The sequence below is a fragment of the Danaus plexippus genome, chromosome 27 (assembly GCF_018135715.1).
Source record: "Danaus plexippus chromosome 27, MEX_DaPlex, whole genome shotgun sequence".
In the NCBI taxonomy this organism is placed as follows: Eukaryota; Metazoa; Arthropoda; class Insecta; order Lepidoptera; family Nymphalidae; genus Danaus; species Danaus plexippus.
In genome coordinates, this window is record NC_083555.1 from 1,005,556 (window position 1) to 1,023,603 (window position 18,048).

General features: G+C 32.5%; 1 protein-coding gene across 2 annotated transcripts in view; it reads right to left on the reverse strand.

Annotated features, from left to right (window-relative positions):
* Positions 1-18,048, reverse strand: part of LOC116775714 (pleckstrin homology-like domain family B member 1) — a 46,919-nt gene that overhangs the window by 19,885 nt on the left and 8,986 nt on the right. Inside the window, exons 2-6 of one of the 2 annotated variants that reach the window (XM_061525094.1) lie at positions 15,316-15,468; positions 5,189-5,271; positions 4,611-4,784; positions 4,110-4,253; positions 2,680-3,440 (exon numbers count right to left, since the gene is read on the reverse strand). In XM_061525094.1, the coding sequence (XP_061381078.1) occupies positions 2,680-3,440; positions 4,110-4,253; positions 4,611-4,784; positions 5,189-5,271; positions 15,316-15,389 (1,236 nt within the window). In that variant the 5' untranslated portion in view covers positions 15,390-15,468. Of the gene's footprint in view, positions 1-1,491; positions 2,072-2,679; positions 3,441-4,109; positions 4,254-4,610; positions 4,785-5,188; positions 5,272-15,315; positions 15,469-18,048 lie in introns of those variants that run through there. The other variant, XM_061525095.1, reaches the window with a different exon arrangement.

Genomic DNA, 18,048 nt, shown 5'->3' on the forward strand with positions numbered 1-18,048 from the left:
CTCAGACATCAAAAACAGGCGCGCGTCGAAGTCAGCAGTGTGTGAACACAATGGACAAACCAGGCCACTACATTCGGTTTGATAAACCACAAATCCTCGTTCGTGAAGACCAGACCATATACCGAGATTAATTCGCGAGGCTATTGAAATTAAAAAACATCCCAATTTCAATAGAGAAGATGGCTGGAATCTATCAAACACCTGGGACCCCGTTCTATAAAATATAAAATCCCATGTCCGTAACCACACCGCAGGACCTCAAGACACCGTGAGCGCATTCTGCCGGCATCCAGAGCGGTACGCCAGAAAATTAAGAAATCGATGGCGGTAGATGATAAATGACAAGGACCAATTGACAGACACTCACATCTCGTCTGCCCGTGATCACGGTTACTGAAAAGTAACCGAAACGTCGGGATTATGTTGTTTTTTAAAATAATAAAAATCCGCGTAGTTTATCCGAAAAATATTGGTTTCATTTAAATGAATAAAACTCGCGAAAATCTTAGATCTCATTACAGTATACGTTCCTTTGAAATAAAAAATACAGACAAAATATATATTTTTTTTAAGCCGTAAAAAGTATTTTTTCCGTTGACACTAACATGTCATTTATAAATGAAAAATAAGAGGACTATTATTTTTATCTATACCGAGAAAGGAAATTTAATTCTCTGTTTATTATTACATATCAACAGTTTTTCACTAAACGCATATTAATGATTAAATAATAATAATAATATATTTGTCATATATAAAATTTTCTCTTAGTTTGGCTAATGCTTGGAACACCTGGACTTATTTTGAGCGACTTTAACCCGCAGCTAGAAGTTACTCTCACTTTTTAAGCGACTTCAAAAGGAGGGTAGTCCTCAATTTCCCTATATTTTTGTTGGACTATCATTCCTTTAGTTATAGTCCGTTTTTGAAAATTGATTTTTTTATCGACGGGGCATGGTTATCAGGCAGTCAATTTGTCCAAAATTCAGAATCTCGTGATGACCCGTATCTTGCTGATAATTTGATAAGAAATAACTTAAAAAGTTAATAGCAAAGGTAAGAGTAAATAAATCCTTAACTTATATAACGCCATGAGCTTAGCTTAACTAGCTTGAGAGCGCGATGACATTGAGATGACAAGATGTATAAGAAACGCTGTTGACTTAACGAGATATTGTTTTAAGATAAAAATATAACGTTTTTATGTCGTCGTCTGGGCTCGTGGTTATAATATATTATTTGTTAATTTTAGACAAATATTACTATCTTTTTTTTTTAATTTTTTATAAATACTTATAAAAAACCCCTAAAGTAGATTCACATTTAACCGTTTCTTGGTTAGTCAAATAAAAAAATATACTTTTTTAAATTTAATATTCATCTGTAAAAGGATTCGTGAGAAAAAAAAATAGGGACGTCGAAATAAAAAACTTTTTTTTTTTTTACTAAATGCGCGTATCGTCTGTGTATACAGTGAACTGTCAAACTCACCGCGCCAGTGAACAGTCCGTCAATTCTCCTAATAATGCCGTCGTATATTTGTTTCTTGTCACTGGCCTCGTTGTTCCTGTACATGTTATTTGTCACCGCTATCACGTTCCTGTCGCTGGCAACGATCTTCATGATGTCGCTCCTCAGACCCTCGTAGGCTCGTAGTATTTGCTCCTCCAGGTCTATCATTCTGCCGCCGATGTCCCTCTCGCGGTCCCTCGTCTCCCTGATGTAGTGGTTGGTGAGGACGGTGTTCACTGTCCTGTACATTTTGATGTCGTTCCGTATTTTGTGGACCACGTCCAGCTTCTCGTTAATTATTTTGATCAGCTCGTGTATGCTGTTCTTGTTGGAGTGCAGCTCGTATGCGCGTTTCAGTCTCCTCATGGCCGACGTGTTCTTCTTTAGGTTCTTGATGAAGTTCTTTATGAGTTTGCTAGCGTTTTTTCCCTTTGTCGTAGTCATCGCTATCCCCGAACGACCTGCTCGGTTTTGTGTTTTAATTTTGATGTTATTACGTCAATATATTACCGATGATTACCAAAAATTACCGAAAATCACGTACCAACGTTCCGTCGAACGCAGCGATAGCAAATAACCAGAATAACAAGCGCACGCGGCCGCCTCTCGACAACTGTACACTTCACGGCTATTGTCGCAACATTATCAGATAAAATTTAATCTTTTATTTAATTATATCTTGTTGTTTGATTTCGCGTCTTATTGTAATATATGTACATATTTTTTATTTTTTTTTATTTGATCTAAATAATATATATATATATATCACATGATTTTGATTGTGCAGTACTTTTTTTTTAAATTTTCCGATTTTTGAATAATCATCCACATACGTGAATGTGATTTTTTTAAATTTTTTCATCGATTTAAATAATTATTATTGTAATTTAAACTTCTATTTAGTTTTTTTATGTTTAAATATATATATATATCTGTTTTCGACTGTCTTATAGATATGTTTTTTTTTGTTAATAAAGGTTGCAATGACATAAGTTGTATAATGAGATCTAAGACTTCCGAAAATATTCATTTAAATGAAACTAATATTTTTTTATTACTACGCGTATTTCATTATTTTATACCACACACTCCCGACGTTTCGGTTACTTTGCAGTGACCGTGATCACGGGCGGATGAGACGCGACATAAGTCATATTTCAAACATACCTTAGCCCTCATACTCTCTGCTTCCAGACTCCTCTCGTAGTGTGAGTTGGCGTATACCGGCGAATACTGCGGGTTCCTGTCATAGGCCGGCGAAGACAAACACACGACCTTCCCCACCCCGCACAGCCTGCCGTAATCACTATCCATATTGAGCTGCCTGATGTCGCTGGAGCCCTTCGATTCTTTCCTGTCCACATTAATTTTCCCATATATGTGATCCTTGGATTCGTTGTTGACTTTCTTCGGTAACTTGGACGTGTCGTCGAAATTCCTCAGTATGTCGTCTATTTTCCTGCTCCTGGTCGAATTCTTTTGCTCCGCGTTGTTCTCGTGGAGCACTATAACCTTCGGATCCATCACCTTGTTCATATAAACCGGCACGTTTCTCCCGCCGAGCACGTCCTTGGCCGGCGTGTTCACTGTCAGCGAGTCTGAGCTGAATACTTTGGGACATATTTCCATGTCGTTGGTGTAGAAGTGACTCTTGCTGTTATTTTTCTGCTGCTTGGCGTAGTACTCGAATTTGGACACTTTGGCCATGATGCTGCCGGCCTTCGGTTTAGTTTCTTGGTCGGAGCTCGTATCTGACGTGTCCAGATCTCTATTCATCTTCCGGGGGACCACGGGCGGCTTGTTCCGGGACATTTCCCGCAACGTCACATCTAATTCGCGGTCTAACTGCGTTAGAGAATTATTTTTGTATACTCTGTGGATGTTTTGATAGCATTGGTCGCTTGGGTCCGAGTTGTGATTCTCGTAGCCTGGAAATTATATGAAATAAGGTTATTTAAATATTGGTATTATCTATGTTATTGTTAAATATTAATATTTATATATTTATTTTCGCATACTTCTGGATGTAGGTTCTATATTTGTGTTACTATTAAGATTTTTTTTACCTTTCTCGCATTTTTTTTCGACCTAACAACTATAACAGAGTATAGACTTTGAAAGGAGTTTTTCGAATAAACAGGAATTCAAAAAAAAAAAAAAAAAGTTGATTATTTAGCTATATATAAGAAATTACAAAAAAAAATCTAATCCAAAAAATTTATGAGGTTTCCGATAAAAATGTTAAACATACTATTAAGGTCCTCGTCGTTGACTTCACACGCGATGTCTGCGGTGCTTTGTTCAGAGAGGAATATATAAACAACAATACGTGCTAAGTAAAATATATGTCAATAGACTGGTAGCGACATCTGTAGCCTGGGTCACGTGACTTTGTATACAATACAGGTATAAGCTGCTGCTGAAACGACTTTGACTAAGGATGGATTGCAGAAAATACATTACGCTGAGTTCTGAGTTATATCATTGGAGAGTTATATCAAAATCGGTACAGTATATGTGCCTGAAAGAGCAAAAAACATCCATACATCCCAACAAACTTGATTATTTATAATATTATTGTCAAATAATATAATTACCAGTTGGTAGACATTGTTCGTTTGGTGTGAACTGTATTGGAGCCATGGACACGTGAGCTGATGGCAGGACAGACTTCATGAGCTTTGCCTCTTCGGGGTGATTGAAACGAAGGTAGTTTGACCTACCTATCGTTAGCATGGAACCTACAAAAAAAAATCACTACGTATAAAAACAAAGAATTATAAAATATCGACGCAAACAGGACTCGAACCTGAAATTACGTTAGTTTTGAAGCCACTTGTATATCGCAGCTATGACGTCAATGAAGTTATACCAGGCGACAAAATTTTTTTGGATGTTTTAACATTGGAACTATAGTCGGTAAAAGATGAAAAAAATACAGAATACATAGTAATCACATATAACTATAGTGTCATCAATGTATTTTTCTCTCTTGATCGATTCATAAGTTATTTAACTTTAAGATATTATGAAACAGGGCAGTTTTAATTAATTCTCCATTTTAACTAAGTTAAATTTAAACTTAAATAATATCGAACCTTGCGATAATCTCGTTGGCTTGTCAACGGGCAAGCCATCGAGTAACGTGGTGCCGCTGATGGGATACAACGTCACTACGTCGTGGGAGTTTTCCACCCGGCAATGTACGTTAGATACCCCCGTACCTATAACGTAAACGTCGCAGGTCGGATCCGACCCTATGGTCACACGACCTGGAAATAATTATGGTGTTTGTGTGCGTCAGGAAATATAAGTAGATGATTCTTATTTATGAAATTATTATGTTAAAATAATCTATGTAGTTTCTAGAATACAGCATCCTTAAAAAAATGTCTTTATCTTTTAAAATCTTATAAATTAAAAACCAATATATTTTTTATAATATGAATCTTATTTGATCTATATATTTAGAAGTTCTTCTTGAAAACCGTAAAGTTAGAAAAGTTCAGTGACATTACACTTTAAATTATATTATATATTAGTTAAAGTCGTAAAAGTTAAAAAGCTTTAAGAATATATATATGTACGTATGGAATACAAATATTACTAAACACTGTGTGTGTGTGCGCGCGTGTGCGTGTTCGCTTGTGCGTGAGTGTGTGTGTGAATGTTTCACCTTGTTTGATAGGATGTAGCGTCACAGCCGTGCTTAGTCTTCCGGTCCCGAGGCTCACCAGATGAGGCGTATTAGTGGCGACCCTGGAAAAATAAACAATATGATCAATCAACTTGAGGTCCAGAGAAACAGATAATGTGAAAAACATGACAGAAAATCGAAAAATATATCCTTTTTCGAAATACCAAGGGTCCTGGCTCGGAGACAAGTGTGAACCAACATTACGGAGACATTGAAAATAAAAAAGCATCTTATTTCGTAATGATATCCAAAACTTTCACGAGTATCTATTCATTTAAATAAAACTAATATTTTCGGATATTTCGGTTACCTAGCAGCAACCGCGACCACCGGCGGCCGAGACGAAAATCCTAATTTCAATTAAAAAGATATTTGGTGATTACGAGCTGTGATGACCCTCATCCGTAACATAAAATAACCTATCCCGGACCACATTACGAGAGATAGACACCTTGTGTGCGTCTGTGTTTAGCCAGGGTCCGGCATTTAATATAAAAATATATAATAACAAACAAAATTTTCATTACGAAGTTGTTATTTTGTTCTTGGTATAGAAAATTAATGTCCGACTGTTGTTGTTGTTAATTGTTCGAGTAATATGTACTTTCTAAGAATATTTAGAAACCACTGAGAGACGGTGTCACCGAACAGCGGCGGGATAACCACGAGCCCAGCCGGGAAACTGGCTCGAAGAGACTACAGCAGGCCTTGGGGTCTAAATAGCATCAAAATGTGCTGGTACAGAAGGCAAGGGGAAACCACTGCAACTATCTTCCCAAGAAAGTCTCATTAAAGCATCAAGTATACGGATCACAGATACGTGATGACCACGACGAGTCTGCAGACTCTTACGACGATATAACGATTGCGCTGATACACATGTACGTATATATATACAACATTATATTAACAACGAAAAATTTGTCTAATTTCCACTTTACTTTTGGATGCAAAATGTTTGCATACGCGAAACCACGAGTAAAACCGTGACAAGAAACCAGTTAATGACAGTTATAACACGACTTTAATTTAGTACTATATTAAGATTTAAATATAGTCTAGATACACAGAGAGCACAAAAATTATTGCTTCACACATTGCACCGATGTAACTTTTAAACATCAATAGATTTAATTCAGGATAAATTAACTTAAAAAAAATAATTTCTAATGAAAATTAGTTTGTTCTTCTGCCGTTTTTTTACATCGTACTAACATTACGTTCTATGTAACAAAAATATTTTTTAGAAAATAATTACTAAGAATCACATACACGCTGTAATGTTTTAACCTTTAACCACGTTAAATGAAGATTATTCTTATGATGTGTTTTTGACAAATTAATGTTTTGTTATTAATGAAAACAAAAATAAATTCACACTGACATCTGACTCGCATCTGTGCGGTTATTTCAGTGGCAGTGGGTAACGCATTAGTTACAAGATAATCAGGATACTATCACCTAACATAAAAATAACAAAAATATTATTAATATAAATATTATATAAATCATTATTTAAATCAATTAAATATATATACATTCGATTTTAAAATATTTTTTTTAAACTGGCATTTTAACATTTAAAATATATTATTGTATATTAAAACTTAATTTCGCATGAAAAACATTTATAAAATATGTAATACTATGAAAAATATATATAAAATTTCATAGTATTGTTGTTGCGGATATAAAAAATATATTGTTTGTTGGGTTTAGTGCTGAATAAAACTGTGTTTCGCCACACTGAGTTTAGTAACTATCTAGAAACTCTCGGAGGTAGTTTTGAAGATTTAGATACCTTTTTCTTTGTTGATGATGCAGGGAAACTCTTTTTGCGAGCCGTCTAACCGGCCTTGGTGGGGTCGGAGAGGATGTGTGAGAAGACTTGGATACCTAACCTATATGGCTTTATAAATAGTCTTGCCGTATTTCCCCAGTTAAATTTACTATGTCTATTGTTAAATTAAAAAAAGTTTATATAGTGCTTAACAGAATAATTACGCTAAAAACCGAGTATGCTCATCAAAATTTTACATCGTTAAGTTACTTACGAAACGTTCCGCGTTTTTCACTCAACATACAATAGTAATACTATAATATGAGAAGTCTAATTGATGAAAAACAAACGCTCTGTATGCTGTGTGACGATTCGAACTTGTGGTAAGGATACAGGGCCGTCGTATGAATCATTCTATCATTACTATCCTTGGTTAGCGATACTTAAGGTCTGGGACATGAACTCCAGAAAGTCATCGAGTGGTTCCGTATAGGTCAAACAAGACTAATTGTTTTATCATAAATAACAAGACAAACTATTAGAGTAAAAGAAAAAAATATTCAATTGAATTCTCCAATTAATGTATAATGCATGTTATTCTCAACATTCGAGATATTTAATATGAATTTATAATTAATTTAAGTTTTAATAATTCATCAAGAGAATAATGATTGATTGCGTGGGACAGATAGTTAAGAACGACTGTGTCGTTTTACAACTTTGATAAACATAAACTATTGTTTTTCATGGATACAATTTTTATATTTCTAATCAAAATTAATCTAATATAATACTTCATTATTGTCAGTTTTTAAGTTAAATTTCCTTTATCTCCATAGACTCCAAATAAGTCAATACAAATCGGTTAAGTCTTTGAAAGACGTTTCCTTGGAGGAATTTCTATATTTTAGTTTTTTTTAAAATGAAATAATAAAAATTACTCACCAACTTTACATATTAAAATGCCTTTAGTCCAGTCAACGTTATATGATTTTTTTTTAGTTTAGTTCTAGTATATAGGAAAAACTGTTTTTGTCATATAATGTGTGCTATATATAGATTCGGCTATCATTACGTTTAAAAAAAAACATCAAATCAATTTAATAAGGGCAGAACATGTTATTTTAAGTTATGTATATATTATTAAACCTTTTTTGATGTTGTTAAATTATATGCATCTTCATATAATCTACGATAACAACTGATTGGGAACGTCCTTGGGAAACCAACATCAAGGCCAATAAGTATAACGGGCTCACTAAAAAACTTCCTAGGAATAGGTTCGTTGTAAATTTGTACGCGGCAGAAGTGGGAGTTAGAGGTATAACAGTTAAATCTCTCTTAAACATACTAAAAGACTTGAGCCTGTCCAGAACTAATATCAATTCATTTTTAGAACGTACTTCGAAGGCAGCCCTAGTAGGTTCTTTTCATATTTGGTTAGGTAGAGAGAGAGCTTGGACGGTGGAGGTGAGCGTTTAACGCGTTAGATAGCGGCCCCTTAAACCTATGCCTGGGTCACAAGTCCCAGGCACTGTTGAAGCTCCTCTCCCTGCAGCGATGGACCCGGCACCCGCACGGTGAACCCATGAATGCTGAGAGGTTTTCGTCGTCATCATGGCAGGCTAGCAAACAACCAATCTGTCAGTAAATATTTACCATCACAAATGACATATAACTGAGGGGAATCACAGGTGCGTTGAAGATCTTAAAATATAGATACTATATTTTTATGCGTATTTCCACTCCAAAGAATGATAACAGATGATATAAATGTAAAATGAGATAAAATCATCTTAACATCTTTGATATTTTCGTAACTCGTGACAATGTGAAGGACGTTCAAGGTTATAGTAAAATAATAATAATACAGAGTTAGTTGTAAATATAAATTAGTTAAAAGTTAAACATAAGATATTAATCGAGAGTATTGTAACTATACCTTTAATCAGTTTTAATAATATATTTTCACATATAACTGTTAATCTTAAATAACGTATTTATACCATTACTTCTCGTAATTTATCCTCAATGTACACAAGATTAAATAATATTTTATATTTCTAAGTATCTGTAAAAAACATTAGTATGTATGACTATATGGGCTATATATACATATTAATTTTTTTTTTGCTGTTTTAAACGGATGCAATTTTTTGTCTTCACTAACACACAAGTATATCAAAAAGACGAAGCTTAGCACGAGTTTGTATTTGAATACTTCATGTATAAAGTTAAAAGTTTTTTTTTTTAATAAAAAAATGCAACCTCGCTACGTTATACGTTACAGTATTGACGTCTGTTGTTTAATCAGAAGCGGGAAACTATTCTGTCGTAGTGTAAGGTTGAAAACTTGTGTTAAGCGTACGTGGTTACTTATATTAATATGTCATTTTTCTAAATGTTCAAATTAATGAATTCTATTAATTTTATATAACTTGATATTTTTATAAATAATCTATTGTTGAATTTGACATAAAAATGTTACAAGTGATTAATAGTAATAATATAAATTCAACATCCACTTATAATACAGCAGTTCTCAGCGTCTCAATAACAAATAAATATTAAACTTAAATCCTGCAAGCATTACCAGGAACAAGTCCAAACCGCATACCACGTGACAGTGATACCTGCTGTATAAAACGCACACAAACAAATGAAAACAAATACACACACACACACACACGCACATAGAAACATAAACACACACAGAGATAAACGTCTTAGTGACTTATACTTCGGTACAATGAACCAAAAAAAAAAGGCATTTACGTAAATACAACATATATAAAGGATCTATTTATAGAAAAATACATAAGGTGTTTTATGAGTGATATAGTAACAATAAAACATACACACATTTTACAGCAGCGTGGTCGCCCTAATATCTCCTAATTTCGTATCACCTTTAACATTTAGCCCTTAAGAGTGTTATTTCAACAACTCTTATGCGATAATTAAAACAAGATGCGGTAGATCTTATTGGTTAGAGATAAGGGTTATTTCAGCTTGATGACTGGACGCTAATAATAAGCCATGGTAGGTAGTACTGAGAAATTTCACTTCATTTCGTTTTGTAGGTTACCGGTTGTTGAGTCTAGCTTTTAAAATATCCTCGCTCATATGAACACTAACTTTTTTCACGCGGCTTTGTCCACGCGTATTAAGAAATTGAGTTGAAAGAGGGACGAATAATTTGTGCTTAAAACAATGTTTCTTAACTAATTTACAACGCCATCTGTTGTCTACCTCACTGAACTTCATACAGAATTAATGTATTATAACTATATGAGAGGGAAATACATGGAAAATCACAATGAAATATAATTTATGTGTTATTCAAAAACACGAACTATATTATTCTATAATTTCATTAAGATCTGTCCATCTATTGTGGCGTGGAAGAGTAACAAACACGAATAAACACGAAAATTCAGGTTAACGGATTATAAGTAATGATTCGTTTAAAATTTTTAGTTCAAACTATTACTAATATTTTCTTTAGGTGGCTGTGATTGAAACATAACGTACATTTCTTTTGACTTGAAGACGTAAAATATACTAACTAAAAAGTGTATTTTATTCTTTCAATAACTCTCAGAGCATCATTTTGTTCATTTTTATTAAGTTTCAATCAAATAGTATTAATAGAAATATTCTAACGTATATAAAAACAAATTATTCCTTTAGCTAAACCTACAGACTTTGCTTATTCCAACTTATTACAGATAAGCTTATATAAACAGTCTGAAATTAGTTCGACGAAACGCGTAGTGAGATTATTTGAATATGTCCAAACAGATCAAATTCAATAAAATATTCTAGCTTCTCCCAATAACCACACCTTAGAGTATCGTATAGAATACTATAAAACGAATTCCCAAATATCAAACCTGATAAGCCTTATCACCTTATCAAGGTCGACATTTGACAATGACATTATTATAACATTAATTGCTACTTAAAAGGTTAATGACGTCTACTATTTAAGAACGTCGGGTCAAAGGTCCGCGGCTGCTATAGATAGTGATACTATTCAATTCTAGGAGCTGCATTCCGAGACGTAAATAGAAATGATGACGTCATAGTAGTTAGCATTCCTATGTCATTATGATTGGGTGGTGAAACCCAATTATTTTGGTGATATTACATTGACATGCATGCATGCTAGATTATGCATGCATGTGTACGTGGTAAGAGCTTGCATGACATTCAAATTAATCAGAACTAGCATCTCGTTTTTCATATTCAGATACTAAATTTATAATGCATCTATGAGGCTAAATCTAATATATCACTTACATACAAAGCCTACATAGTCGTGCAGGCTGAACGGTAAGGTCGCATTACAGTCTAGATTATAGACCAAAACTCAGGTTACACCGGACACTACTACTGAATTGCTTGCGGTTTTTGCGTTAATGTAATTAAATGGTTATAATAGATGGTTTAAACATTATATATATATATATATATATATATATATATATATATATATAATGTTATATCACACTACATATAGAGTACTTATAAATGACTTCGCTGTTGAATAAATTACTTTATATACTAAATATTTATAATAATCGATACAGATAGGACAAACATCTTTTAGGCGCTTTTTATGTTTAATCTCATAGTATCTTGATTTGTATATTCTATAAAATTTTTTGTCTGCGACTTCATTTGAACTGACGTCGGTATTCAGCTTAGAAGGGAATGTATAAAGGTTTTTAGAAATACCTATGTTATATTTTTTTTTTATATAAAGCCAAAGTCACGAGACTATACACAACACAAGTGGTTGCAAAAAAAAAAATCTGTACGGAATACTCGAATAAATTATATCCTATGTCTTATTCTGATATACAAACTACATCAATTTAAAGTTTGATCAAAATCCATCAAGTAGTTTTTGCTTCAAAGAGCAACAAACATCCGTACATTCCTACAAACTTTCGCACATTTTAACATTAGTGTCGTTATTAGTATAACTTAACTTAATATTTAATTTTCTTCAAAAAGGCCGTGAAGAAAGTTGCGAGGCAATGTGAACATGTTTTAAAAAACATATGAATTTTACTCATTTTTATTAACTAATTGTCATTTAAATAAGGGTTTCTCTTCAGTCGTGACACGAAACCTCTCAGCATCCCACGGATTCCCGGATGCCGTGTCCATCGCGTTAAGTAATCAGTAATATGAGACAAAGTCATTATCCATTGAGAACATTGCTTAAATGTCAATAATATAAATATTATGTATTGCGGAAATGGATTTATTTGGAGGTATTCCCAAAAATCAATTTTTAGTACTCGTTCAGGGAAATTTCAAGTTATTTGGAATTAAACAAATTTAAGCATTACAACAACTTATTTAAAAAAAATAATTGATTCCGTCGAGACCTTCAAGTAAATTTACATTAATGCTTAATTTACACGGTCTATTGAATCACAAATATTCATTAAATTTTGATAGACGACTTCGAAAACTAACGGAAACGACTAGAGAAAAGGGATTTCGATTTGTAAATTAATTTATTAGTAAATACTATCACAAAAACCGCTAAATTAGATATTTAATAACCGTAGTTAACTCCATATATAAAGTTAAAACTACAAGCGGAAAACAGCTACGTAACTCATTGAATTTCTTGAAGTTAAAATGCAAATATAACCATATTTGCAAACCGAAGGACAAATCGTAGATTAGATATGACTTCACCTGACTCCGAACAAACATTAACTACAAAGTAATATTTGCATTTAATGGAAACTGCGTCTCAATTGTCGATAATGATTCCGACGTGCTAATAAGAGATGGCGCTGTCATACAAAAAATATCCAAAAAAATATATAATACCCGCGAGTTTACGTTCTGTTACTGTCCTCATAAAACACCTTTTCATTGTATACTACATCTGTATTCGACTTTCCCTACGTTATATCACTGAAATTTGTCATTAAAACGAAATAAAATACGCACATTTTAATGATTTATACAACGAGATCGCTATGTCAAATAACGGGTGTACAATGAAAGTTATAACATGCCATAACAAGAGCTGTGATGAACAAATGCTTCTATATAAAGATGAGTCAACAAGCGGACTTTCACCGAAAATGATTCAAGATTTCAATCTATTTATACATCAAACGCATCATCAACATTATAATCTTTTGATCTTATTTCATTTGACATATTCGTGTTATTACCTTACCAACAGTCCCCACAGTCAACTACAAACAGACAGTTTGTAGGTTTTCATTCATAGATCCTTTCACATTATACTATTAACGTAAGTTATTGTATGGGACACGAGAAACGCACCGTGTATAGTGTGACGTCAAAACTACTGTATATACTACAGTTACGGTATGTATTGAGATGTCTTCATTTAATATAAAGATATATAAAATTCAAGAAACTACTATAATAAGAGATATATTTTGACCGATCATGTCGTGTTTCAACACATACAATAATTTTGTTGATATATTAAAAAACACAGACAAAGCCGCGAGCATCATCTAGTATTGAATGTATAAATCGATTTGTCATTCAAATAATCGATGTTTGTTTCATTAAAACCAACATCCTGAGAGTATCGTTAGTATTGATTACGTGCAAAGTGCGGTGTAACACATATATCACGTGGAGAATTTAACCTTTAGCCCACAATACAAACCGTACACAATCAGATGAAGCATAGATTCGCTTCCCCCATAATTTGTGTCATCTCAGAATAGACCGGGGTCAATGAACCTTTAATTGTAACACAAATTAAAGTCGACCCATGATAGACTTCTGTTTACTTCACGATATTCTGTGGGTTATTGTATTCTAGTTTACTTAGTCTCTTCATTTTTAATTCAAGTAGATTTTTGATTCAAACTTATCTAAGATTCAAACTTACCGTATTTAGTTCGCTTACGATTACTCGGACTAAGGATACTTAAACGAATTGTTAATGGTCGTATAGAGTGTAGACAGGCTTATTTAAGATCTCTTCCATAGTAAATTTATTAACATTAATTCTCTCTATACATCTATCAACCCAATTCACTGAGCCCCGATTAATAAAACTTTCATAAGTTTATAACCTTAAATCATAAACATTCATAGTAACAAAGCATACTATTAATTTGGTATATATTTATTTCTTGCATCACGAGAACTGGAACGATACATCAAAAGTTCCCGAGATAAGCACCAATAAACATACACATTAAAACTAAACACACATTTCCGTGTGTGATTCTTGGAAGGACCAATAGTACGTGCGTATGTCCATACTTCAATAACGAGAGTATTTAAAACTACCTATATATATAAAATTCAATTCAATTCACTTTAGTTTTTCTCAAAGAAAATACAAATTACTTTAAAACATTAATTAATTATAATTTAAATTTATCCACAGAACTCAACAAAATGGTTTCCATTTAAGAAACATCGCTATAAATATTAAATAAGTAATTGTATTTTACGTAATCATAATAATTAAAAACTAACATCTACTTAACAAAAAAAAAAAACGAACATTATTAATATTTCTTTCATAATAATAATAATAATTACATCATATAAATAGTACTTTCACGTCATAAAGAATTATGTCTGTATCAACTTATTAAAATTCGATAACATTTCGAAATTAGCGCGGGAAATTAAAAGTCAAAATTTTCCAATAGATGGCGTTTGTGATACATTGAAAAAAGAAAGCCGAAGATTTATTCAAAATATCGTCTCCAGTTGATGAAAAAAATTAAATCTCATGAAAAATACTAAACAAGTCAGTTTGATACACGGAAGTTAAATCGCTAAAATTATATCTTTTTTTTTCCTTACCTTATATAAAGCACATTATCTTCTGATCAAGAAAACGATAAATTTGAAAATGGAATTAATTCAACTTTTCTTAATTTAAATACAATGGAAAATGAAACCAGAAAATGTATTACATACACATACAATTTTAGCTTAAATAAACGCAGTAGGTAATTTCTCGGTCTGCCGATCAACCGTGTATAGAAAAAATACACGAAAATATACCGTAATACCAAGCAACAAGGTTATGTTTAATAGATAAAGTCTAATCTTACTTGAATTTATATATAGAGACAACGAACCGTCTCATTTAAAAGTGGAATTCGTTAGAGAATACTGAATGAATTTAGGTCTTGCGTAACAACTTTTCCGAATTCGGTCTTAAACAAGAAGACATTGTATGGCTCGCCGAATATAGACTTAAAATGCATTAGCATAAGATACATTACCGTATAAGTTAGTTCAGAGTCGTTCCTATAATCAAGGTAATACTGACCTCAAAGCGCTTCCTTGCTCCCGTACATCGACTCCATTTATCGGGTCATCCGCCCTATTTGGCAAACCCGACATTTCGACCAACCGGCGCCCTCCGCCAATCAGGTGCGATCACACGTCATAGTGACAGCAGATTAGCCAATGGGATCATCGCCTGGAAGAACAGTTCGAAATTTGAATTCGGTACGCCAAAGTTAATGCGTAAGGAAACGGCGAGGAAGTAATTTACACATCCGTTACATAACTGTTAAACAAATATAAAAGAGGTTAAATATATTGAAATTAAGGCTTGGACATAGTATTGTTCATCTGTCCCACGTTTCTATAGGTATAATATAAGGATTGAAATAGAATATGAAAATGTCATATTAAGCAGCCATGACACAAGGAATGAGGTTTTTGTATTGAACCATTTGGCTTAGCGGTTATAATGACTTAACATTATCAAGGTCGATACTGGGAATATATCATTCATATTATTATGAATTTCGTCAAAAATTTTACTAACTTTGTAACATAATTTAAATATATACATATGAATTTAAATTTTATGCCCATTATACATTTTTAGACGAGATCATTGAACCTTCAAAGTGATTTTCGAATGTCATCTGTTTTTTTTTTATTCTTAATTCTTAAGGATACTTCTTAAAAAAAAAAATGTTAATTAAATTTAATAAACCTAATATTTTCGGATGAACTACGCTTATTTTGTTATTTTGAAAACTACGTACTACCGACGTTTCGGTTACTTTTCAGCAACCGTGATCACTGGCTGACGAGATGTGAATGTCTGTCAGTTGGTCCTGTTATTTGTCATCTACCGCCAACGACTCCTTAATTTTGTAGCATACCGCTCTGGATGCCGGCAGAATGCGCTCACTGTGTCTTAAGGTCTCGCGGTGTGGTCACGGCCATGGGATTTTATATTTTTATTGAGGAGAAACCCTGTGTGTGTCTTAAAGCCAAGTACATACCGAGACTAAATTAAAAAATGACATCCCAATTTCAAAAATAAAGATGGCTGTTATTTATCTATTATCCGAAAATCTTCGTTTTATTTAAATGAGTACAAAAATCTTAGATATCACAGCGTCAATTAAATACATAATAGATTATAAAATACATTACAAAATCGAATCTATATGTATATATTATAAGGTTGTCTTCATGATTACTTTAATGATTATAATTGTATGTCCGTCTGTAACGATATTATAATGGCCGTTATTACGGAACACGTAAACTACACGCTGTATTTGAATTTAATTGTTATATGCATTTATATATATTTTTTCATTATATTAAGGGGATTTACATATTTATGGAGTAAAATTTAGAAAAAAAAAAATTCATATATATATATATATATATATATATATAACTGTCAAGTTGTGTACATAGGACATCGGAAGATCTCCTTATATTAGTGTATAAGGTTTTGATAGGCCCTAATAATACTACGTAGAATGTACACTGCATAAGTATAGTATATATATATGCAATGATTTGTTTCAATTGCTTAAAATAAATAATAGTATTTTGTTAATAAAAAAATATATGCATTATATGGTATGAGGAATCTCTGTAAATAGAGATTTATTAATATAATTGTGTATATTTAATTTTGCTATGAATGGTTTAAGATGTTTATACCACTATTGGTATCCCTGGATCACTCGCACCTTCCATCACGACCTCGACGGTGTGTCAGGTAACTGTTTGCGACGGTTATTCGTATTGTCTCAGCAGAGATTTATTTTTTTTATTATATACATTGACAAGATTACCATTTATATATTAAGTTTAAATCACGCTAATTTTAATGTTATACGAGAAAAAAATATAACCGTATCTCCTGAGAGTAGCTGATAAGAAAACCACATCGGAAAGGGTTCAGCAGATATTCGTCAGGCAATTTTTTATTAGTGTGATGTGGAATAAAAGTTGTAAATAATTTTTGTTATTTAAATAAAACTGAACAGACATCTAGTTTAGGCTAAAAGGGTAAAAATATACAAACTTACGTTACCAATACTTAATGTGGCACAAGGGTTATTAAGTTATACGCTTTAAATCTTAAAATACCTATTAAAAATAATGCAATAGTCAATAGCTTTATATCATTTGTATATATTATATAAATTAAAAGACGATAAAGGGCCGAAATATATATATATATATATATATATATATATATATATATATGTATATATGTATATATGTCCATTATCAGAAGAAATATCATACATGAAGGATATGCTAATGATTTATCTTCATTAGCCTGTCGCTAGTTTCAAATATCAATGTTTAATACAATATCAGAACTTTCATCCATTCTATAAAATACAAATTCTGTTAACATTTAATAATTTGCAATTTAAATGTTCATTGTAATGTCACGATGTATGTCTGCTCCGCTTGTCACTTAGACTGTGGTCCAAGTTCTGAGCGGTCGACTATGTAACAAAATTATTTTTTGAACCTCAACATATTAAAAAATATATAATAATAAGAGCAGAAAAAATAATATCTAAGATTTTCGCGATGACGTATTTGAAATAGAAGTACTTTTTCAGATTCTACGCATTGTTTTATTATTTTATATCTACATACTTCAGACGATTCGGTTACTTTGCAGCAACCGTGATCACAGGTAGACGAGATGAAATTGTCTCTCAGTTAGTCTTGTTATTTATCATCACCCGCCAACGACTTCTTCCTCTGACATAGA